Source organism: Taudactylus pleione, unplaced genomic scaffold, assembly GCF_031769625.1.
Source record: "Taudactylus pleione unplaced genomic scaffold, aTauple2 ptg000500l, whole genome shotgun sequence".
Taxonomy (NCBI): Eukaryota; Metazoa; Chordata; class Amphibia; order Anura; family Myobatrachidae; genus Taudactylus; species Taudactylus pleione.
The window spans coordinates 3664817-3690521 of record NW_028284902.1 but is presented as its reverse complement, the minus strand read 5'-3'; the positions used below and the strand labels follow the sequence as shown (position 1 = coordinate 3690521).

The window sequence follows — 25705 nt, the reverse complement described above, 5'->3', positions numbered from 1 at the left end:
CAGCGCTGATAGTGCAGGATTTAATTTTCTGTGCATTGTATGTGACTGTGCTAGCGCTGCTGCCTGTACTTTTAATTTCTTACTGTCAGCCTTATCACTGTCCCTGTTCTTTCTGCTAAAGCCCTTGCGGTGCGGTGCTTGCAGGGTGGTCTCTCGATTAACAAGTATTGGTGAGAGGGGTCACATACTTACCATCATGTCTGAGAGTGACTTTCCTCTCCAGCTTCTGTGTACTAAGTGTAAGGTATCTATAGCGGAGGGGGAGGGTAGTGCGGAGGGGCTATGCCGGCAGTTTTATTTATTGGCGCGGCCAATTACTGTCACAGCGCCGGTACAGGAGCCACCCTGGGCTTGTTTCGCCAAAGCGCTTACAACCCTGGTGGGCCAGTTAGCTCCGCATCCTGCGTTCTCACAGATGGGATTGTCCCAGCAGTCAGTGGTGTCGTCACCCATGCAGGGTTTCCCGAGGCAATTGATGGTACCCCACAGTCTCCCTATTTCCCCTCCCCAGGTCTCTCAGGAGCATGCGTGGGTTAATTCGCTGACTAGTTTAGTGTTCCCTCTAGCTCCGGTGGCAGGCAGGGCGCCGGAGCTAGAGGGGGCAATCTTGTGGGCACGCCGAAGGCGCGTGCGCCCTCAAAAAGGGGGCGGGGTCATGAAAAGGGGGCATGTCTATAAGACGCGTCCCCTTTTCGTCATACTTGGGGGCGTGCCCGGCGCTTATGGACATGCCGGGCAGCCCCCAAGCGCTGCTGAAAGGGAGAATAGATGCTGGGCGCAGGCGCCCGGCGTCTATTCTCCGGCGGTGACCGGGTCACCGCATGTTTGCCCACCCGCGGGACACTGCGTCCCGCGGGTGAGAAGGCTCCCGCAGGCTGTTAGGGCAGGGCGCTTTTTGCCCTCCTCCTGGAGGGCAGGGTGCTTTTTGCCCTCCAGAAGGAGGGCAGGGTGCCGCGCCCCGCTAAAACAGCCTAGCGGGAACGCTACTAGTTCTGTATAGCACTTGTCGGATGTGTTACAAGGGGAGTCTGTGTTGCGGCCACATAAGCGGCCGGTGGCGTCTCTGTCTAGCGTTCCCGCTAGGCTGTTTTAGCGGGGCGCGGCGCCCTGCCCTCCTTCTTTTTCAGCAAAATGCGCGTTGGCGGCAGGTCCCGCTGTGTGACCTTATGTTTACTTAATAATGATATATGTGATACCTGTTGAATCATTGTAATCTATTACATAGGATTAAGCTAGACGCTATGAACAGCTGACATGTACGATCATGCAGGATACTTGAATGTGCTGAATTCATAGACGGTGTCAGCGTCCTGTAAACATTCACTTCCATGCCCATTATTTGTGGCTAAGTTCACTGCAGCATACAACCAATACTTATTTTCATTCACTTATCCTTTAGTCTATGCGCAGTCTTAATACACGTCTGAGAATGTACTGAGGATTACTAGATGGATGCTGTCTACCTTACATTACATACGCAGCACGAATCTTGCTGTTTTATTGTGTCTAGCAATATTGTAACATATTAAGCCGTTTTACACCTGAACTGCACTTACTGATACAATAATCTTGCTGCTTGCAGCACGAATTGTGCTGCTTTGTTGTCTAGCAACATTGTAACATATTAAGCCGTTTTACACCTGAACTGCACTTACTGACACAATAAGGAGAGCCCATTTATATTGAGAGACGGAGTGTGTCCGTGATTATTTATAATAATAACATTTCGTATTACTCATTGTACACAGCCACCTCTCATAGGAATAATATCCGATTTATTCAATAAAGATCATTTAACGGATAAGATTTATCTATATAAATTATTTCCATGAATTATTGTTTATGTGGAATACTCTATATGATATAATAAAGTATTATCATTCGATCATAAACACATACACATTGCATTATATATCAGTTTACCCCGGATATCATTAGTGACCATTTGGTTCACATAGCACCATTACCGGTAGTGTGTGTTGCACACGCTGTAGAATAGGGGTTATGCAAAAGTGATATTTAGGGCTCCCAGCAGACTATACACAGTATTGTATGCAGTTAGAGGAAACATCTTTATTGATATACTTCTTTCGGCTCTATCATTATCCTATGATTTAAATCATGACAGGAATATAATCACTATATCTGACCATGTGGTCAGGGCCTACAAACTAGGATTTTGGTCACCAGGGGCAAGACAGTAATTTGGCGCCCCCCATGTAATTCCCCCTGCAGTAGTGCCCATATTGTAATGCCTCCATAGTAATGCCCATATGTTAATACCCCCATAGTAATGCCCCTGTAGTCCCCACCATACAGTAATGCCCCTGTAGTGCCCATGCTCCCATATTAATGCCCCTGTAGTGCCCATGCTTTCATAGTAATGCCCCTGTAGTGCCCATGCTCTCATAGTAATGCCCCTGTATTGCCCATGCCCCATAGTAATATCCCTGTAGTGTCCTTACAGTAATGCCCCTGTAGTGCTCATGCCCCCACAGTAATGCCCCTGTGGTAATGCCCCAATAGTAATGCCCCTTATTGCCTATGCCCCCATAGTAATGCCCCTGTGGTAATGCCCCTGCCCCCATAATAATGCCCCTGTAGTGCAGCTTATTAAAAAAAAAAAAATACTTACCTTGAACCCCGCTCCTGCATCCAGCGTCGCGTCCGGTCCTCCGGCTGCTCCTTGGAACTATGGGGGAGATGTCATGACGTCTCCCCCATAGTGCCCGTGGGGAGAGCCGGAAGCTGGAGTTCGGGAGAGAACTCCAGCCTCCGGCGCCGGCTCCACCGCGTCGCTGCAGAGAAGGAGCCGGGCGCCCGCTGGTAATAAATATTACCAGCGGACGTCCGGCTTGGAGCCTCTCTGCATCGCCGGGCTGGAGGTCACTGGCACCAGGTACAGCGGCTCACCCGGTGCACGTGCACCTCCAGCCCCCCCCTAGTTGCAGCCCTGCATGTGGTAACTATTCACATGAAGAGGTACATTCAGATTTTCATCTGATTATATCTATATTGAGAGTGGGACTAACAATTACACTGTTGTCTACATTATATGTTAAAGAGATATTGATATATAGTCCCTCTCACAATTTCAGATCATTCATTTATTGTTTATTCATCACACAGCGGGACACCAAGTGTTTTTCATTGACACTTTTTTTATTGACACCTTTTCCATGTTTCTATTCACACGATATATGTTTGTCTATAGTCTCTATGTCTTTTTTTAATATTTCGCTGTTGATTTTTTAGTCATTCTATGATTACATGAATTAAAAGTTACGTTTTATACATTCTTAGTGCGCCTGTAAAAGACATTCTCTTTCTTCTAGATATTTGGATATGTTTTGCGGGCCTTAAGGACTTATGTTGACCGCACTTCTTCGTTTAGGAAGTCGGACGCCTTATTTGTCCTCTATGGCTTCCGTAAAAAGGGTTGGCCTGCTTCAAGGCAAACTTTGGCAGCTTGGATCCGTATGGCAATTTCAGAAGCTTATCTTCATGAAGGCCTTGCCGGTTCCACCTTCTGTGAGGGCTCATTCCACTAGGTCTGTGGGTCCTTCGTGGGCAGCTCGACGTGGTGCCTCTGCAGTCCAGATCTGCAAGGCGGCCACGTGGTCCTTTGTCCATACCTTTGTGAGGTATTACACGTTTGACACCTTTGCTTCTCAGGATGCTTCCTTCGGGCGGCGGATTCTCCTTTCAGAACAGGAGCGTCCCCACCCTTAAAGGATACTGCTTTGGGACATCCCCAAGGTATCCTGTGGATTCCCTATGGACCCTGAAGTAGAAAATATGAGATATGGTAAGAACTTACCTTTGTTATCTCTATTTCTACGAAGTCCATAGGGTTCCACAGGACTCCCGCCCTGTCGCACCTGTGCTGCAGATGGGCTTTGCTCTGGTCACCGGTTTTTCCGTCTCCCTCTGGTGAGAATGTGATGTTTGTGTGTGTCCAGATCTTTTTTCTCTCTCTTCCTTCTTCTCCGGCCTATGGCTTGGTACGTAACTGAGATGCCTTGGCTCGGGGGCGGGGTATAGGAGGGGGACCCTAGCGCATCCTGGGAGGCTGAAAACTTAACTCTAAGGTGCCCAAAGCCTGACGTCATCACCTATACCCCAAGGTATCCTGTGGAACCCTATGGACTTCGTAGAAATAGAGATAACAACGGTAAGTTCTTACCATATCTCATATTTTTAAAATGTCATTCCCAGGGGTGCAGGCTATTTTTTTTAAGCCTGCACCCCTAAACCCCAATTCTGCACTTTTTTTCGCCACCTATTCAGTGGTGAAAAGTTATCCCCGTTTTTTTCAGACTTTTCGAACCTGCGAAAAGTCTTTGAAATTGAATACAGTGTAAAACCAAAACCAGCGAAAATGACGTCATTTTTTGCGAAATTATCGCAAAAAAATACTTTTCGCTCCATATTGAATACCCCTCTTAATGGCGAAGGTCCGATGTCAGCGGTGTGCCAATGTTCCCCCCCTTCCCAATGTGCTTATTTGTGGTCCCTGTTCTGTAGCTTATGGTGCATACACACGGTCAGATGAACGATTTGGAAACGATTGAACGATTTTTTACTGTATTAAAATGAATGGAAATCGTCCAAAATTGACTGCAAACACATCAGATGTCAGATATCACTATCTGACAAATGGGAACGCGCATCGTTCATCGTTGCCCACATGTCAGATTTTTCTTTCAGATATGAACGATTTTTAAAATCGTTATCGTTCAGATCTGAAGAAAATCTGACCATGTGTATGCACCATTAGCTGCTACCCCCTTCCCTGATTGGTACGCCACCTTCCTGTGACTGACGGCAGCGATGCTTATTGATGGTAGGCGTGTCTATGGGATCTTTGTTTACATAAGGTAGCGGTTGGCTACTCTGTGTACCCAACGAGGACAGCCTGCCTTACGCTGGCTACACATCTAAAGGTGCCCACACACATAGCGATATTTTACCCGATCTGGCCGATTCCGACACATTGGAACGACAGATCGTGTAAAATATGTCCAAATCGTGAGTGCCCACTCACGATGCGATGCGCGTCCCGCTGGTCAATCCAATTAGGTTCGAGTTTGTAAAAGTGAGTTTTTCATGTAACGAGCAAACATCATACGAATGCGCACTCCCGAGATATGCTAGATCCAGTTAGAAATGCCTATTAGTAGTAATTGCCGCAAGCGTGTGCGATTTTTGTATAAGATGCCAACAGGAAGAAAAGTGGGGAGACCGTACTGGACCCCAGAAAAGTGACAACTTTGTTAGCAGAATCATATAGAATGCGGTTAGTGGGCATAATAAATTAGTGGAGGTTTTTAAACTCTGTCATTTGGCTGATTTGTGCATTTAAAAAAAAAAAAAAATGAAAAAGCAAACTCTTGTTTAATAACGAATGTAAACAAAAAATGCAAGTAGTGTTCATTCTTAGGGCAGGGTGCCGGACCGTAGAAAGGTCTTGCGCGCTCTCGTCTGAAAAAGGGGTGTGGCCATGAGAAAAGGGGAGTGTCTTTAAGACGCGCCCCCTTTTCATCACTCTCTGGGGCATGCCCAGCACTTATGGACATGCTGGGCTGCCCCCAAGCTCTTTGCCGAAATCGGACAGAGTGCTGTGCCCCGCTAAAACAACCTAGCGGGAACGCTACACAAATAAAACTGTGATCGCGCCTGTCTGAGATTTTTAATGAGCGTGAGGAGCGGGCGGCAGCTGCAGAAGGCGGATACAGATGGAGGAGGAGCCGCAAGCACCAGGGGGATTCTCAGTAGTGATGAGCATGTACCGGTGGCTATTGGTTGAGAAGACGCCGCCGGCGGTGATTGGATGCTGCATACAGGTCACAGTGCGTCTTGCAGGATCCGCTCAGTTTAAAAAACTGGGTCCCCTATTTTACTGTAGCACATTATAACGCGTATATGGCAATCACTGGTAAAAGTGGAGATTTTGTAGTAATTTGAGGCCACTTTAAAAAAAAATTATAAAACAATTATTTTTCATGTAAAAAATACTTTCAATTTGGAATGCCTAAACTAACGAAAAAGTTGATGTTGAGCTAATTAGAGGCCATTTCTTCTTCAGGGTCCATAGGGGGTCCACAGGGTTGACCTTGGGGTATAGACGGATCTGGATCTACGGGCACCACGCAGTTAAAGCTTTAGCTCCCAGGATGCACTGGGTCCATCCTCCTCTATACCCCGCCCCCCGAACCAGAGACACTTGTTTTTAGTTGGTGCCCGGCCGGAGTCGGGTCACCTTTATGTGCAGGGGGCTGATTAGCAGCCCCTAAGCTTTTAATTATTTGAGTTTGCTATATGTTTATATTATTTTGGAACTCTTCAGAGCGGCAGCGTCGGACTGTCTAAGTTGGCGCTCCTACACCCCGCCGGCTCCGCGACGCTAGTACAGATCTGGGGATCAGGGCGGGACCCCAGAGTCTGTGCTAGCCGGGGTCTGGGGGATCCCTAGACTGCTGCCGGATCGACGAGGAGCAGGTAAGGATCGCGGGTGACCCGCGTGGTGTATAATGCAGTCTCCTGCCTCCGGTCTCTGGGGACAGACCGGAGGCGCTGGCAGTGGCCGCGGGCCTCCCTCTCCGGAGGCACTTATACGGAGGGCACCTCACACTGGCTGCCCATTTGAGGACGCAGAGAGCGCGAACAGGCATTGCACGTGCGGGAGACCGGACCCTCAATATTGCTCCACCGTTGAAGTGAGAGCAGGTGGATATTGCCACACGAGGAGACGATAATCTCCACACCATATTACTCCCACTAGAGAGAAGGTGAAAAATCATTGCTGGCTAGATCGGGAGCTCCCAGCCGCCTACCTGGAAGGTAGTGGTCTCTATATTTTTTAAAACTGCTGCAGCGTTGAGTTAAAAACCTTTTTTTCACCCATTAACATTTCACTAACTCCCAGTGAGTGTGTGGGATATAGTGATTATCTATATTCAGGATTAGACATTTCACACCTGCACCCGTTGGTCAAATTCTGGACACTGTATTAAATTGACCATCTGCTCAGGTATTACCTGATTTGGACACAAACTTGAGCGTTTTTAAAAAGTTGCTGTCTCCCACATTATGCAGATCAGAACGGATTCTAAAGAAACACACATTTGCTAATAAAACTTTACCAGCTCAATATATTGAAGAATCAACATTGTTTCTTTTCAGCCTTGTACAATCGGTTACAATTTGACTGTTCTGACAAAATTGTTTTCTATTTATTCATTGCAGTGCTCTCATTATACTAAAATCTTGGGCATATATATTTTTTGATTCATTTCATCAGTGTCATTTTTTATTTACTTTTATCTTTATTTTTATATATTGTATATGTTTTTTGATGTATTATTATTCCTTATGCATTGATACGGATATCATATAATTATTAAATTGATATATTTATTTATAGCTTTATGGCATAACTGTTTTATTTAATTTATTTGTCATTATTTATGATGGGTGATTTATTATTTCCAACACATTGTGTTTGGCACATGTACATAATTGTGATTGTATATATGGCTAACTACTAATTTGGGTTTTCCACAGCGCTGTTAGTCTGTTCTTTTGTTTCTTACTTCTGGTTCGCAACCTTTAAACAGCAGCGTGGTATTTATACCCCTTGTCATTAAAATTGAGTGTAATAGTTATCCTTAGTTCAGCGCCTGTGACTATAACCTTTTTTTTCCCTCTCCGGAGGCATACCCCGCGCGTCCACTAGACCACCATGGATTAATGCGGCAAGCGTGAGCCGGCATCCTGGGGGTTAATAGCCGCCCAGGGGCTATTTAGTGGCTGTTTAGTGGCTCCTCCCCTCTGCTCAGCACGCCTTCTCCTACAGGGCTGATGTCGCTGAGCTGTTCTTCTCCTGTGGCCACTCCTCCTCTAAGGTCTCTGGCGGCCATCTTTTTTTCTGAAGTGGCAGCGCTGATCTCCCAGGCTGAGTGTGGACCGGTCCCCCTGTGTACCTCTCCCCTGCAAAAGGACAGTGTATACAGCACTCTAGCCCTCCCAGACCCTGAATCTGGGCAGCTTGATTGTAGTGTAAAGGTGCAGTGAGTATTACTTCTGCATTGTATGTGACTTTTTCTAGCGCTGACTGTCTGTGTCTTTTTTCTAATAACTGTCAGTCTTTGCCTACCCCTTTCTCTCTCCCACAGCCCTAACCGGTGTGTGTTGGAAGGATTGCTCTGTAACCTCACTTATATAGATTCAAGTATTTGTGAGTTTTGTCGCATACATTGCCATATCTGTGGACTGGTGTGCTGCAAGCTTGAGGGTTTACCAGTGATCCGCTTTTTGTACTTCCTTATTTAATATAATTATATATCTGTATATTTTTATATTTTGTCGGGGCCAATGTCTGACAAGGAAGTTGAGCGCTCCGCTGCTCCCACTCTGATCTCCTGCAAGCACTGCGCTGCAAAAGTGATTAAGGAGGATTTATAACAGGATTGGCTGTGAGTGAGGTACTTTCCGTTCCCTGGCCCCTCAAACCCCCCAACAATGGCATTTTTTTTTCCCAGGTACTGGCCTCCATAGCTGATCGCCTGGCGGTCCCGGCAGTTCTCCCCCAGATGGGGTTACCCCAAGCTGCTATTCTCCCATCGCAGGGTGTCCCACAATTATTGCAGTCTTCCCCTGGGCCTCAATCTGTTAATACCTATCCGGGTTTGCCGCTATATGTGCAGCCTCCTCCGGTGACTCAACAGTTGGTCGTCCCTTTTCAGGGACTTACACAGGGGGGTCAGCCACCCTTGGTGGATGTAGTTTCCAGTTCACTCCAGAGTTTTGCGGCTTCATCTTCAGCTTTTCAATCTATGCGTGATGTTGTCCCAGTCTACGCAGCTCTCAGACTCGGAGGCATCCTCGGATGACGGGGAACTTCCTGAGGACTCTGACTCAGATTCCCCTGTCCGGGAGGTGGAAACCAAGTCTGCTATTAATGTACCAACATTGGTAAGGGCGGTGTGATCCATTCTTAACATAGAGGATGACTCCCTGGCCCCTAAATCCAAATTACCGAAGTTCAAACCTGCAGAGGTGAATTCAGCTGTTTTTCCTCTAGCTGACCAGTTGACTGACCACATGGCAGAAGCCTGGCAGTCGCCTAGTAAGAGGTTCCAGCCGCAGAAACATTTGGCATCTATTTACCCGTTTCCTGCAGGTCATTACAAGAAGTGGGAATCCCCACCTGCGGTGGATTCTCATGTTACTCACTTGATCAAGAGTGCTATGCTGCCTTTGCCTTCCATCTCATCCCTAAAGGATTCCACGGACAGGAAAGTGGAGACTTGCTTGAAGTCAATCTATTCTCTCTTGCGGGCTGTGACCCGTCTGTCTATGGCTTACTTCTGGGTAGCTAAGGCCATTGAGAGCTGGGCCATTGTGCTTGAGGATAACCTTTCTGAGGAAGCGGAGCTCGAGAAAGCTTTGGTGGGACAGATGAGAGATGCCGCTGCCTATATTGGCGAAGCGGCTTTGGATTCAAGTCTGCTGACTTCCAGAGTCTCGGCCACAGCTGTGTCTGCTCGCCGCTCTTTGTGGTTACGCTCTTGGAGGGTGATGCTGATTCCAAGAAAGCCCTGGAGGCCTTGCCCTTCACTGGAGAATTGTTGTTTAGTCCAGTCTTAGACTTTGCCGGGGTGTCAACAAGTTTGTCCAAGTCTGCTTTTCTGCCTTCAGCAGCTGTGCCTTCCAAGGCGAGGACCGCTGCATTTCGGTCCTTTCGTACTCAGGGGAAATCCACGGGTCAGTCCTTCCCCAGGCAAGCGGTCGCCAAGGCAGCCCCTAAGCCTAAGAAACAAGCTTGGAGTGCTAGGCGCCCTGCTTCCAAGCCGGAGGATAAACCCTGTGACAGGTTTCCCTCTGTGGGGATCCCAGAGTGGGAGGCCGACTTCTTCAATACGCCCAGTATTGTGCAATACCACCACGGATGCTTGGGTACGAGAAGTGGTCTCTCAGGGGTATGTCCTATCCTTTCGTCACAGGCCCCCCCCCACCAGTTTTTATGCACGAGTCCTCCTTCGGACAAAACCAAAGCCTTGCAGATTCAAGAAGCCATAGTCTTTGCTGAAAGTGGGGGTTATTGTTCCATTCCCGCTTTATCAGCGCCGTACGGGGCACTACTCTACTCTGTTTCTGGTTCTGAAACCCAATGGGTCTCATCGGCCTATTCTCAACCTGAAGTCTTTGAACAAGTTCCTCAGAGTGCCCAAATTCAGGATGGAAACTTTGCGTTCCATCATTCTGGCTAAGGAACCTGAGGACTAAATTGTTTCCTTGGACATCCAGTACGCATGTCTTCATGTTGCCATAGCGCCTTCACACCAGCGGTATCTGCGGTTTGCTATACGGCAGCACCACTTCCAGTTTCAGGCTCTACCCTTTGGCCTCTCCATGGCCCCAAGGGTTTTCACCAGAGTTATGGCAGTCATGGCTGCCTATCTTCGGAGCAAGGGTATACGGCTTCTGCCGTATCTCGACGACCTCCTGTTGCTGGCTAGAGGAGGTACTTCTACAACATCTACATCTAACGATCGCTTGTCTGCAAGCGCACGTGTAGCTGATAAATTGGAAAAAATCTTCCCTAATTCCCCCACAAAGGATGGTCCATTTAGGAGCCCTTCTGGATTCTCAGAAGCAGAGCATTTTTCTGACTCCAGAAAAGATCTCCTCCTTGCAACTGTGGGTGCGCAGTTGCCTGAACAGTTGCAGAGTGTCTGTTCATTCGGCAATGCGGGTTCTGGGGTCCATGGTGTCGGCATTTGACATGGTGGAATATGCCCAGTTCCATTCCAGGCCTCTGCAGGGCTTGATTTTATTCAAATGGAACGGGTTACCACACCGGATCAGGACTCAGATGCTGGTGTTGTCTCCGGAGGTGCATCTGTCTCTATCTTAGTGGCTTCAAACATCTCACCGAAGGTCGTCCCTTTTGGATCCCGAATTGGGTTCTTCTGACAACAGATGCCAGTCTCCGGGGTTGGGGGGCAGTGACAGGTTTCCTCTCACTTCAGGGCCGTTGGACAGCGGAAATAGCAATTCTCCTGATCTACATTCCGGAACTTCGGGCCGTATACAGGGCCTTCCAGTTGTCAAGTCATGTTCTTCAAGGAAGAGCCGTGCAAGTTCAGCCCGACAACGCCACCACGGTGGCGTACGTCATCCATCAAGGGTGCATTCGCAGTGTCACACATCCTGTGGAGTGCCACTTTCCAGCCATCTCGGCAGTGTTCATTCCAGTAGTCCTCAATTGGGAGGCGGACTTTCTCACCCTTCACGACGTGCATCCCGGGAAATGGTCGCTTCACTAAGAGGTGTTTCAGCTCCTTGTGGAAAAATGGGGCCTGCCGGAGGTGGACCTCCTGGCCTCCCGTCACAATCACAAGTTGCACGTGTATGGATCCAGGACAAGAGAGGTCAACGCTAGCTTAGTGGATGCTCTGTCGGTCAGATGGACCTTCCAGTTTGCGTATCTATCCCCTCCGATATCCCTACTTCCTCGGAAATTCAAGCAGGACGGCGGCAAGCTTCTGTTGGTGACTCCAACTTGGCCCAGACGCCCTTGGTACTCAGATTTGTAGTCTCTCCATCGACACTCCGTTCCTTCTGCCTCACCGTTCGGACCTGTTGTCTCAGGGTCCCTGCCTTTGCCAGTACCTGGGTTGTCGCTTTATGCTGGCGTGGCTCTTGAGACATCCATCTTGAGGTCCAAGGGCTTCTCTTGCTCGGTCATTGGCATGATGCTTCGGGCGCATAAGCCTGCCTCTGCCAGGATTTACCACAGAGTGTGGCATACTTATTTTCAATGGTGTGACATGGGAAATTACGATCCTCAAGTGTTTAGTGTTTCTAGGGTTTTGGTCTTCCTTCAGTCTGGTTTGGACCTTTGGTTACGCCGGGCTTATTTTAAGGTTCATGTCTCCGCACTATCTGTGTGTTTCCAGAAAAGGATAGCCCCGTTGCCAGACGTCCGCACCTTTTTCCTGGGTGCTCTCAGGATTTAGCCTCCATTTGTGCCCCCAGTGGCTCTTTGGGATTTGGCAGTGGTTCTTCGGGCCCTCCAGGGTTCTCTATTTGAACCTCTTGAGTCCGTGGACCTCAAGTGGTTGCCTACTAAGACCCTTTTTCTCCTGGCTATTGCTTCGGCCAGGAGGGTGTCAGAATTGGGGGCGCTTTCCTGTCGTCCTCCCTTTCTGATATTTCACCAGGTGATTTGCACTCGTCCTGGTTTTCTGCCTAAAGTGGTTTCTAAGTTTCATATTAATCAGGAAATTGTTGTGACGGCCTTTCAGTCACCTGACCTTTCAGCTGGTGAGGCTTCCTTGGATGTGGTCCATGCTCTCAGAATTTCTGTGGACCGGACTAGTTCTGAAGTCTAATTCCGTGTTCGTCCTCTATGTTTTTCACAAGAGGGGTTGGCCTGCGAACAAACAAACTTCGGCCCATTGGCTTCATTTTAGTTATTTGTGAGGCTTATACACAGGTGGGTTTGCCTGTTCCTGCCTCTGTTAAGGCTCATTCCACTCTGTTTGGGGGCGCCTCATGGACAGCTCGCTGTGGCGCCTCGGCTGTGCAGCTGTGTAAGGCGGCCACGTGGTCTTCCATATAGACCTTTCTAAGGTTCTATGCCTTTGACACCTTCGCCTCTCAGGATGCTTCCTTTGGGGGCCGGATTCTCCGTTCAGCACAGGAGCATCCCCGTCCTTAGTTGGACTGCTTTGGGACATCTCCAAGGTCAACCCTGTGGATCCCCTATGGACTCTGAAGAAGAAAATAAGAGAGATGGTAAGAATTTACCTTTTTGTTATCTCTTTCTCTGAAGTCCATAAGGTCCACAGGGCACCCGTCCTGAAGCACCTGGCTTCAAATGGGCTGTGTGGCTTGTCACTGGTTTTTCCGTCTCCCTTTTCTGTGAGAGTGGTTCTTGTGTGTTCCAGTCTTCCTTCTCTCTGTTGTTCCTCCTCCGGCCTAGGCTACTTACCAACTGAGGTGCCTGTGGCTCGGGGGCGGGGTATAGAGGAGGATGGACCCAGTGCATCCTGGGATCCAGTTATACCCCAAGGTCAACCCTGTGGACCCTATGGACTTCGAAGAAAGAGATAACAAAGGTAAGTTCTTACCATATCTCATTTTTTTTTAACCACCATAATAACATGTAATTATTGGCCCAGTTAAGCAAATTGAAAACTTCCAATTGCCTAAGTAGTCATTAGGGGGATGTCCAATGGGTTCTGAAATAAGTCCCAACATTTTTACCTTTAAAACAAAGGTTTTCTGTACCATTTTACACCCTCAGGGGGGTGTACACACAAAATACGAATTTCATGTAGAAAGTCAATGCGAGTTTGGAATTGGATTGCAAGTGTAATTAGCATTGCGAGTTTCCTGTGCGACAGTCTCGCAGGACCCGGCTCGCACATAATTGGACTGACAAATTGAGGGGGAATTCAGTCGCTGTGATGTCCAGCTGCGCACATACCAAATAGTTACTAGTGTTCACTCTAGGCCCGGCACTGGAGGGCAGGGTGCTGTCTGCCCTTCAGAAATAGGGCAGGGCGCGGCGCCCTGCTGAAACAGCCTAGCGGGAACGCTAGTTACAGTAGTCACGGCTTTGCAAGTTTTCCTGCACACCTCTATGAGTATGAGACAAAACTTGCGATGTAGGTGACAGAGCGGCATACCGCCTCCCACGGCAAATCGCGTTTCTCCCACTCGATTTATTTACATTTTCAATCCAATATGCTAGTATAACTGACAAAATGGAACCTGTAGATATCATAAATAGTACAGGTTGAGTCTCCCATATCCAAATATTCCGAAATACGGAATATTCCGAATTACGGAATAATTTTGGCATGACTGAGATAATAAAACCTTTGATTTTTGATGGTTCAATGTACACAAACTTTGTCTAAGGCACAAATTATTAAAAGTATGGTATACAATTACCTTCAGGCTGTGTGTATAGGGTGTAAATGAAACATAAATTTATTTCATGTATGTACACAAACTTTGCTTGAGCCACAAAATTATTGAAAATATTGTATAAAATGAGCTGCAGGCTATGTGTATAAGGTGCATATAACACATGTATGCATTCTGTGTGTATATTGCGGTCCCATTCCCAAGATATTTTATTATGATATGCAATTATTCCAAAATACGGAATATTCCGTTATCCAAAATACCCCTGGTCCCAAGCATTTTGGATATGGGAGACTCAACCTGTATATGCTATGGTTTGAACAAGTTCATGTATCAAACCAATTGTTGCAGCAGTGTTGGTTGCACATCCAGGGGGAGGTGTATAAAGCTGTGGAGAAGACGCTAAATAAATGACAGAAGCTGATTGGGTGCTTTGGACAACTGCTCCCCCTTGAGCTCTCTCCAAGGCTTGATACATATTCCCCCTGTCCCCAGTATTAAAGGTATGTCAACAGTCTGATTACAGTACCTATATCTTTTAATATTCTCAGGGAAACGCAGGGTCCTGTCCCCCTACATATTTGTCCCTGGAGTCAGTGTATGTTATCGAGTGATTGAAAACTCCTACTGTACAGCTTTAATATAGTTTAGCAAGGCATAAGGATGGGGGCATTTTGCTGCCCATTTAAAGTGACAGGGATTAATGTCCAGTTTGGCTATCCATCTAGGTATCCATATTGATGAGCCTTATTGGGGAATTGAATTAGCCATGGCTATTCAATGAGCCCCAAAGACAGCCCGAGTGCTGCACTTAACAGGGATTTTTTTTCCAGGTCTGATCAGACCGGAAAATAAATCCTCGACAAATTGCCTGTTAATGGGTGCTAAGACCCTGTTAATGCATTGGTCTCTGAAGTTATCACGGTTTCTATATGTTAACACCCATTAACATGTTAATTTAATGGGTGTTAAAAAGGGTCTCAAGTGAAAAGGGGCTCTATTTGAATAGACCCGGGTTTTAAAGCCCGAGGCTACCACCCTTTTCTTTTTCAAAGTCCATAGGGTCCACAGGGAGACCTTGGGGTGTAAGTGATAGATCAGGATCCCGGGCCCATGTAGTTAAAGCTTTCAGCTCCTAGGATGCATCGGTTCATCCTCCCTATACCGCGCCCATGATCCAGAGGCACCTCAGTTTTAGTTGGTGCCCAGCCGGAGTCTGGTCACTGTTAACGCAGGGGGGCTGTTTTTAATTTATGATATTATAACTTGATAAGAAACTTTGACATAAGTTCTATGAAACAAACTAAATACACTCCAAACTCTACTCATAAGTATTAAAAATTTAAACTGCTCCATTCAGCAAAGCTACAAGAGGAACAAATGAGGGAATCTGTATGTAATGGGATCAAATACAGACCGCAGCAGCCCGGCTTGTCAAAATCCCGACAGCTAAAGGTAAGTACCCTAACCCCCCCCTCCCAACCCTCCCTTAAGGGTGTCTAACCCCAAAACCCCCCGCCCCCCCCACCGAGTGCCTAACGCTAACCTCCCCACGTTAGTGCCTAAACCTTAGCGCACCCTAAACCTAACCCTCCCGGTGTGGTGCCTAAGCCTAACCCTCCCGGGGTGCCTAATCCTAAGTCCCCCTGGGGTCCCTAAACCGAACTCCCCCGCGGCTAAATGCTAAGACACCCGGCACACCTTCGTTCGTTATGCCGGCTTTTGGGATTCCGTAGTGGGGATAATGATAGGCGTCGGGATTTCAGTGCCTATCTTTAGTCCCATGTCGGGATGTAAGTGTCGGGATATCGGAGGGCGGGATAGCGCCCCGCCGGTATCCCGACTGCATCCCCAAATAAGAGCAATAGATAGAGCTTACAAACTGAGAAAGCACTTGGTTAGTGATGAAATATAGAGGTGCCCGATGGGTGACAAGAAAAAATGCTTCCTTGTATGACCACAGGAAAATGTATAGATTTTGGAACAAGATATTGACATTTGCAAATACAAGCTCTGTGACTTAAATACAGAAAGACCCAATACCCATGCTTTGCTGTGACTCATGCTGTCATTTAACAACTTGCTTGCAATCTTTTTGCTGTACTACAGATGTGTCCACCTACACCTATCTTCAAATGGTGCCGCATAGTCCCATGTATTGCTCCATGGATTTTGCTACTTAGCTGAGCCAAAACTGTAATCCTAAGTACCTAGTACACTACAGGTTGAGTCTCCCATATCCAAATATTCCGAAATACGGAATATTTTTAGCATGACTGAGATGATGAAAACTTAGATTTTTGATGGTTGAATACACACAAACTTTGTTTAAGGCACAAAATTATTAAAACTATAGTATAAAATGACCTATAGGCTGTGTGTATAAGGTGTATATGACACATAAATGCATTTCATGTATGTACACACACTTTGTTTGAGGCACAAAATTATTGAAAATATTGTATAAAATTACCTTCAGGCTGTGTGTATAAGATGTATATAAATCATAAATACATTCTGTGTTTAGATTTGGGCCCTATACCTAAGACCTTTCATTATGGTATACAATTATTCCAAACTACGGAATATTCCGATTTCCAAAATACCCCTGGTCCCAAGCATTTTAGATATGGGAGACTCAACCTGTATTAGCAAAAGTGAGGAAAGAGTACACAAGGCAGGTCTGACCCTTGTCATGCATAATTCTTAATCTGCGACTTTATACTAATTCCTTAGTGACAAAAAACCTGGGGCACTCTATGTGAATTAAGATGCCGGAATAAGTAGCAAAATTTAGGAAAATCTATTTAGCACGGGAATCGCACCAGCCTTCTTGCGCTACATGGCGGAAGGGGGATAGGTGTATGAGGAACCCTCTGCCCATGAATGTATTTAATCACTATATATAACCTGCTTTACTTGTTTGATTTACAGGCACATGTGTGTGTTTGTTTTAGGTTTCACTCACGCATTGTAGTGACTTATACTGATTTCTATAATGGATATTACGAACACTCTACAGGCACTTCAGAGTCCTACTTCTCAGTGTAACGCGGGAGATATGTTACCTCTCTGCCAGAATTGTATTTCTGTACGTTTTGCTCCTACTATACTGTCGCATTCAGTGACCTTCACAACCTTCCCTTACCAGAATGCAGCCATAACGGAGTTCCGGCAACCACAAAAACCCTTGCATAGATCTGCAGGTGAGCACATTCTATGCCTGACAATGTCAGAATATTTTGCACTTCATTTTTTTTTTCTTGTCAAGTCGCAATACAAAGCCGGTAACGGGCACTGCAAAATAAGCCATTGATACTTTATATGTTTTCTGTTATGATGAGATACTGTAGATGTGCTCTGGCTCTCTATAAATCCATGGGGGTTCAAACCTGCCCAAACACATGTCCTGAAGGTAATATAAAACCTAATACTGTTTCTGCTAGCTGGAGCGCATGTTTACTAATTGTAGACGAATACAGTGGTATCCAAACTTTCTTGAATCATGGTGATCTAGAGTGTCAGCATTTTGTCCACAGCACCCCTAGACCAAAGATTCTTATTTGGTACTGGATCACCAACCCGCCACACTCAGGGTGTGTTTGATTTGCGATTCTTGAGAAGACATTGAAAACCTGCAGTTGTGTTCCATTAAGATCAAATTTGAGAAACCCTGCTTTAACCTCTTCACTGCTGCAGGTTTTCTCACCCCCTATGCTCTACCTATTTTTGCACTTTGTGGGCTAGTCTCATTCCAACATCCATATTGGTAGAAAATATATATATATATATATATATATATATATATATATATATATAAATATGCAGCACCCAAAGCAATAATAAAAAATGTTTTAGTTTAAACCTCTTAATAAGGTAAATAAAATCTACCAAAAATTGGCAAAAATACTTTTAGGCCGATTTCAATTAAGCGTGCGGTTGATAACAGCAGGAGGCAGCTCCTGGAGTAATTTTAATTCAACACGCTGTTAGGTTGATTAAACGGTTTATTTTCCCACCTGCCTCAGGGTGCGATAAAAAAATCTGTGTCGACCGCGTGGCTGTTTCTACTTCAGGGTCCACAGGGTTGACCTTGGGGGTATAGCTGGATCTGGATCCATGGGCACCACGCAGTTAAAGCTTTAGCTGCTCCCAGGATGCACTTGGGTCCATCCTCTATACCCTGCCCCCGAGCCACAGGCACTTCAGTTTGAGTTGGTGCCCGGCCGGAGTCACCCTGCGCAGCCCCCAAAAGCTTTTTTATTTAAAAAAAAAAAAAAAAAAAAGGGCCTGTTAGGGCTTTTATTTATTTTTTTAATGGCTCTTTAGTGGCAGCGAAGGGCTGTCTATACAGACGCCCACGATGCCGCTCTTATTCCCCGCTAGCGCCGGGACGCAAGTATCTCACTGGGGATCGCGGCGGGACTCTGGGGGCCTCCCTGGACTGCTGCTGGGGACAAGGGTCTTGCCTGAAATGCAGTCCTTTGCCCCCGGTTCTAGGGGACAGACCGGGGGCTGCTAGCGGTGGCGGCGGGCGCCCCCTCTGCGGAGGAATACCCCGTGAGACCACTAGACCACCAGGGATTTTAATGACAAGCGTGAAGCCGGCAGCCCTGGGGTTAATTGCTAGCCAGGGGAGGAAGCCTTCCCTGTTTAGTGGCTCCTCCCCTCAGCTCAGCGCGCCTTTCAGCACGTAGTCTAGCGTCGCTGAGCTGCAGTTACTCGGCCACTCCTCCTCTGAGGTCTCTGGGGGCCATTTTCTTGTGGCAGCGCAGATACTCTCAGGGAGCACGTGGACCGGTCCCCCTGTGTACCTCTCCCCCGATCAAGGACAGTGTACACAGCGCTATAGTCCTCCCGGACACTGAATCTGGGAGATTGATTGTAGTGGAAAGGTGCAGTGAGTATATCTTCTCTGCATGGTATGTGACTTTTGCTAGTGCTGCCTGTCTGTGCTTATTTCTACTTGCTGTCAGCTTATACCTATGCCTTTACTTCTCCTACAAGCCCTACAGGTGTGTGGGGGAGGGGCGTTTCTACAGACCTCACCTACATAAATCACGTATTACTATTTGTGAGGTCCGTCACATACAGTTGTGTGCTACATAGTACCATATTGTGGGCTGTTGTTCAGCACACTGGTGAGTGCGCTTGACTCGGTTTTGTTGCCAGATATATTTATTTATATAATATATTTTGTCATGTCGGACGAGGAGATTGAGCACTCCGTGGCTCCGGTGTTGGTCTCCTGCGGACGCTGTTCTGCAGGAGTGGATAGGGAGGATTTGCACAGGATGGCCTGTGTAGACTGTGCCAGGTGGTTCCTGGCCCATCAAAACCTATAACTCAGGAACCACCATGGGCGATGTTTTCTCAGGTGCTGGTGTCTATTGCGACTGCGGTTCCCGCTAGGGCGTTACCCCAGCCGGCCGTCCCCCATTCCCCGGGTGTCCCGCAATTATTGCGCAGCCCCCCCGGTATCAGTCTGTTGGTCCTTATGCGGGGTTGCCTATGTGTATAAAGGCTTCCCCTGTGACGCAGCAGTCTGTGGTGCCCTTCCAGGCCCCTATGGCGGCTCCTCCACCCTGGGTGGATGTGCTCTCTAACTCCGTACAAAATTTGGCAGCCGCGTCTTCGACTTTTCAGTCAATGTTGCAGACTGACATGCCTTCTAGGGCGTCAAAACGCACACTAATGTTGTGTTCCCTCTAGCTCCGGCGGCAGTCAGGGCGCCGGAGCCAGAGAGGGCAATCTAGCGCGCGCGTCCGAAAAGGGGTGTGGCCATGAAAAGGGGGCGTGTCTATAAGACGCGTCCCCTTTTCGTCATACTTGGGGGCGTGCCCGGCGTTTACGGACATGCCGGGCAGCCCCCAAGCGCTGCAGAAAGGGATAGCGCCCGGCGTCTATTCTCCGGCGCCGCATGTTTCTCCACCCGCGGGACACTGCGTCCCGCGGGTGAGAACGGCTCCCGCAGGCTGTGAGGGCAGGGCGCTTTTTGCCCTCCTCCTGGAGGGCAGGGTGTTTTTTGCCCTCCAGAAGGAGGGCAGGGCTCCGCGCCCCGCTAAAACAGCCTAGCGGGAACGCTACTAATGGCGCAGGCGGCACATGTATCGGACTCAGAGGGGTCCTCAGATGATGGGGAGGTTCCTGACGACACTGACTCGGACACATCGGTCCAGGAAGTGGATACCAAGTCGTCCATTAATGTGCGAGCACTGGTTAGGGCGGTGCGAGCCATTCTCCTAATAGAGGATGAGGCACCAGCTCCTAAGTCGAAGTATCCTAGTTTTAAAAAAACTAAGGTGGCTTCTGCGGTGTTTCCACTGTCTGATCAGTTGACGGATCATATGGCGGTGGCTTGGCAGGCGCCCAGTAAGAGATTCCTACCTCAGAAGCGGTTGGCTTCTAATTACGCCTTTCCTGAGGCACATTGTAGAAAATGGGAAACTCCACCGGCGGTGGATTCTCACGTCACCCGCTTAATACGGAGCGCTACTTTGCCATTACCGTCTATATCCTCGCTGAAGGATCCCACGGACTGGAAAGTTGAGACTTGCTTAAAGTCCATTTACTCCCTCTCAGGGGCAGTGGCCCGACCGTCCATGGCCATCTCCTGGGTGGCCAAGGCCATTGAGGGATGGGCCAACGCATTGGAGGATACCTTTCCGGACGCCGCTCCGGATGTCCAGAGGGCGTTGTTGGGACAGATGAGGGACGCTGCTTCCTACATTGGAGAAGCCTCTTTGGATGCTAGTCTGTTGACTTCTCGTGTATCGGCTGCAGCAGTGTCTGCCCGCCGATCCTTATGGCTGAGGTCCTGGAGAGCGGACTCCGATTCAAAGAAGGGCCTGGAGGCCTTACCTTTCAATGGAGAATTACTATTTGGTCCGGACTTGGACAAAATAGTGGATACCCTGGCTAAATCCAAGTCAGCTTTACTCCCTTCAGCGGCAACGCCTGCCAAGGTCCGGAGCTCGGCTTTTCGTTCCTTTCGGGTTCAGGGTAAGGCAAAAGGTCAGTCCTTCCCGAGACAGTCGGCCTCTAAACCCAAGAAGCAAGCCTGGAGTGCTCGGCGCCCTTCTTCCAAGCAGGAAGATAAACCTGCGGCCTGATGGGACGGGCCTCCCTCTGGGGGACCTCAGAGTGGGAGGCCGACTTCTCCAATTCGCCCAGTGTTGGCACAATACCACCACGGATGCCTGGGTTCGAGAAGTAGTCTCAGGGGTACGCCCTGTCTTTTCGGTTCAGGCCGCCCCGCCAGTTTTTTTGCACGAGTCCTTCTCTGGACAAGACCAAAGCTTCCCAGATTCAGGTGGCTATACAATCCTTGCTACAAGCAGGGTCATTGTTCCCGTTCCGCAGTCTCAACGCGGGACGGGGTACTATTCTACTCTGTTTCTGGTACAGAAGCCCAATGGTTCTCATTGCCCTATCCTGAATTTGAAGTCTCTGAACAAATACCTCAGGGTTCCCAAGTTCAGGATGGAAACTTTACGTTCCATCATTCTGGCGATGGAACCCGGGGATTACATGGTCTCCCTGGATATCCAGGACGTCTATCTTCATGTGCCCATAGCAATGACACACCAGAGGTATCTGAGGTTTGCTATCCTGCAACATCACTACCAGTGTCGGGCGTTGCCTTTTGGCCTTTCCACGGCTTCGAGGGTGTTCACCAAGGTGATGGCAATTATGGGCGCACACCTTCGGGGCCAGGGCATACGGCTGCTGCCGTATCTGGACGATCTTCTTCTGCTGGCGGGCTCCCCGGAGGTACTTCTTCGACATCTCCACCTGATCATTGCTTGTCTTCAAGCACACGGGTGGTTGATAAATTGGAAGAAGTCATCTCTGATCCCATCACAACGGATGGTTCATTTGGGAGCCCTTCTGGATTCTCGTCAGCAAAGGATTTTCCTGTCTCCAGAAAAGGTGTCTTCCCTACAACTGCGCATACACAGTTGCCTGAGCAGTGCCAGGGTGTCGGTACACTCGGCCATGAGAGTCCTAGGGTCCATGGTGTCGGCATTCGACATGGTGGAATTTGCCCAGTTCCATTCCAGGCCCCTGCAGGGGCAGATTCTATCGGAGTGGAACGGGTTGCCTCACCGGATCCGATCCGAGACACTGGTCTTGTCCTCGGAAGTGCGCCAGTCTCTAGCTTGGTGGTTTCAGCCAGCTCATCTCATCGAGGGTCGCCCCTTTTGGATCCCGAACTGGGTTCTGCTCACAACAGATGCCAGTCTCCGGGTTTGGGGGGCAGTGACCGGCTTGTTGTCTCTTCAGGGCCCGTTGGTCTGCGGAGGAAGCAGTTCTTCCCATAAACGTGCTGGAGCTGCGGGCCGTGTACAGGGCTCTGCTGTCATCAGGCACCGCTCTTCACGGAAGGGCAGTGCAGGTGCAATCTGACAACGCCACCACTGTGGTGTACATCAATCACCAGGGAGGAACTCGCAGCCGAGCTGCGATGTCAGAGGTGTCTCAGATCCTGGCTTGGGCGGAGAGCCACCTTCCAGCGATCTCGGCAGTCTTCGTCCCGGGAGTCCTCAATTGGGAGGCAGACTTCCTCAGCCGTCACGACATGCATCCCGGAGAATGGTCACTTCACCCAGAGGTGTTTCAACTTCTCGTGGACAGATGGGGACTGCCGGAGTTGGACATGATGGCCTCTCGTCACAATTACAAGTTACCCGTGTACGGCTCAAGGACAAGGGACGCAGGCGCAAGCCTGGTGGACGCGCTGTCGGTGAAATGGACATTTCACCTAGCGTATCTGTTCCCTCCGATCTCCCTGCTCCCTCGGGTACTAAGAAAAATCAAACAGGACAGGGGCACGTTCCTGCTGGTGGCTCCAGCGTGGCCCAGACGTCCTTGGTACTCCGATCTCAGGAGCTTGTTGTCGACGCTCCGTTCCTTCTACCTCAGCGTCGGGACCTGCTTTCTCAGGGGCCTTGCGTTTACCCAGATCTGGATCGGCTGTCTTTGACGGCGTGGCTCTTCAGATAGCCGTTTTAAGGTCTCGGGGCTTCTCAAGCTCTGTCATCGGTACCATGCTGAGGGCGCGTAAACCGGCCTCTGCACTGATTACCACAGAGTGTGGCACACTTATTTTCAGTGGTGTGAGTCCAGGAATTTTGATCCTCAGGTGTTCAGGGTTTCTAGGATTTTGGCATTTCTGCAGTCAGGTCTTGACCTGGTCTTACGTCTTGCTTCCCTGAAGGTTCATGTATCGGCCCTGACGTTGTGGTTCCAACGTAGAATCGCTACACTGCCTGACGTTCATACCTTTTTCCAGGGTGTTCTTAGAATCCAGCCTCCCTTTGTGGCTCCGTGGGACTTGGCGGTGGTTCTTTGGGTCCTGCAGGGACCTCCTTTTGAATCTCTTGAGTCGGTTGACCTCAAGTGGTTAACACTTAAGACTGTGTTTCTCCTGGCAATTGCTTCGGCCAGGAGAGTATCCGAGTTGGGGGCACTTTCCTGTAGTTCCCCCTTCTTAATTTTTCACCAGGACAGAGCAGTGCTTCGCACTCATCCTGAGTTTTTGCCTAAAGTTGTTTCTAAGTTCCACATCAATCAGGATCTGGTGGTGCCAGCTTTTCAGTTACCTGATCTTTCAGCTTGTGAGGCTTCGTTGGACGTTGTCCGTGCTCTTTTATGTTGATCGGACTGCTTCTGTTAGAAGGTCCAATTCGTTGTTTGTCCTCTTTGGTTTTCATAAGAGGGGTTGGCCTGCCAACAAACAAACCTTAGCCCGTTGGCTTTGTTCTGTTATTAGGGAGGCTTATGTACAGGAAGGTTTACCTGTTCCAGCCTCTGTTAAGGCTCATAATGGTTTTCTTGTGTGTTCCAGTCTTCCTTCTCTCTGTTTAGTCTCCTCCTCCGGCCTGGGCTACTTACCAACTGAGGTGCCTGTGGCTCGGGGGCGGGGTGTAGAGGATGATTGACCCAAGTGCATCCTGGGAGCAGCTAAAGCTTTAACTGCGTGGTGCCCATGGATCCAGATCCAGCTATACCCCCAAGGTCAACCCTGTGGACCCTATGGACTTCATAGAACAAGAGGGCCTGATTCAGAGCCCCTCCTACATGAGAATGGAGCGGCCTCTTGGACGCTCGCATAGCTGTCAAGACCATCGCGACCATCGGGCTTGCAACGGAGACCCTGCGGTAGGATCTTGCTGCCGTAAGCCCTGGAGTGATTTTGGCTCTGTCAGAGCTAAAATCACTTCCACTGACATCACTACTGATGTCAGTGGGGCCGGCTTCAGATGGCAGCCACGCCCCCTTTGGTGCGAGACCCGGAGCGACAGAGAGCCCGTCGCTTGCCGGGTCCCGCGCATGCGCACGACGGAGCTCCCTCCGTCGTGCGCATGCGCAGTAGGGCACCATCGACCCGCTTGCGAGCGTCCTGCGCTCGCGAGCGGGTCTGAATGACCCCCAGAGATAAAGGTAAGTTCTTACCATATATCTTGTTTTTCCGGCTTAGCGCTGCGCTAACAGCCTCGCGGCCGTCACTTTTTAATCGGAGAATGCCGGTTCTCGCGACTAAATCGGTTAAGTCGCGGGAACCGGCATTCTCCGACTTAACTTGTAAGAGTGGAACTAAACAGCGAGCTGAATTGAATAGCTGTGGGACCAACTTCCCTGCACTATTATACTCCCGCTGAATTGAATCGCTCCCTTTGTGTTTTTTGCTTCAGCATCAGTCATGGCAAAATCTGCACCTTTAAAGTTATGAAGGTTTTTGAAGCGCTTGTTTTGTGCAGGAAAAATATGGTAGCCCAACAAGGCATAACCCTTTTATAACGAGGACATAATTTGGTGGAAAATGTTCTGTTTTGTGTAGTGTCATTGTCTGTAGAATTCACTCGATTACCAGGCAATACCGAATAGGCACCATATTGTTCGAAGGAGAGGACACTCCTTGGGCTTAATTCGATTCCGCACGCTGTTTGGTCAGACAGTTGCTAGTGAAATCGGAGAATGCCAGTTTATGCAACTGAACCTGGGTGTTAAGTTGCGAGAACCGGTGCTCTCAGACTTAAGTGCCAGCCGCGAGGCTGTTAGCGCTGTGCTAAGCCGGAAAACAACCTCGCGGCCGGCACTTTTGTTGGATTTTTCTTTGCACTCTTGATACATGAATAAATCTCCTGTATTAGAATTTTGTTTTTCTAGTTTCAGTTTGTCTTCATTTTTATCTGAAATTGTTTCTATTTAATTTTCCTTCTAGTTGTAATAAGATCCTGTTGACAGGATGTGTTTTCCTCCGTTCTATAGATTAGCTACTTATCCATCACAAGTTGCTGGTTACTTATATAATTATCTATATGAAGGAACCCCTATCTCATGAGTACACCATCCAAGTACAGATGTGGCCTTACTCCTCTAACCTCAATGCGCCATGCGTGGCAAGAGTGAGCCATCAGGTCCTGTGCAACTCTGCTCACGTTGGGTGTCTATTTTTGCTAAAAATGCGTCTAAGATGCAATGCAATGCAAATAGGATGCCAGGGAGACTCCGCTAATTAATTTGATATGTGACATTTGTATATCTGTTCGCCACAGAGACTGTAAATCAGAGTTGGTTGGTTTAAACATTTTTTTTTTTTTTTTTTTTTTAAAAACATTGTTTTTTTTATTATGCTGTGACTACAGACATAGCGGACCTGATTCAGACCCGGTTGCTAAGTTGCGCTCGCTCGCACTGAGCGATTTTCGTCCATCTGCGCATCCGTATAAATCGCAGTGTGTGCGCGCAAGCC

The 25705-nt window shown here is 48.4% G+C and overlaps 1 protein-coding gene across 5 annotated transcripts in view; it reads left to right on the top strand.

Annotated features, from left to right (window-relative positions):
* The window catches only part of RBM44 (RNA binding motif protein 44), a 146443-nt gene that overhangs the window by 2004 nt on the left and 118734 nt on the right, over positions 1 to 25705 (top strand). For 2 of the 5 annotated variants that reach the window (XM_088449933.1, XM_088449934.1), the window contains exon 2: positions 17099 to 17153. The exons of 2 other annotated variants lie outside the window; for them this stretch is intronic. Coding sequence is in view for 1 of the 3 variants with exons in the window: in XM_088449931.1 (XP_088306057.1) it covers positions 16946 to 17153 (208 nt within the window). In the remaining 2 variants the exon portion in view is untranslated. Of the gene's footprint in view, positions 1 to 16904; positions 17154 to 25705 lie in introns of all 5 variants that reach the window. One more of the 5 variants, XM_088449931.1, reaches the window with a different exon arrangement.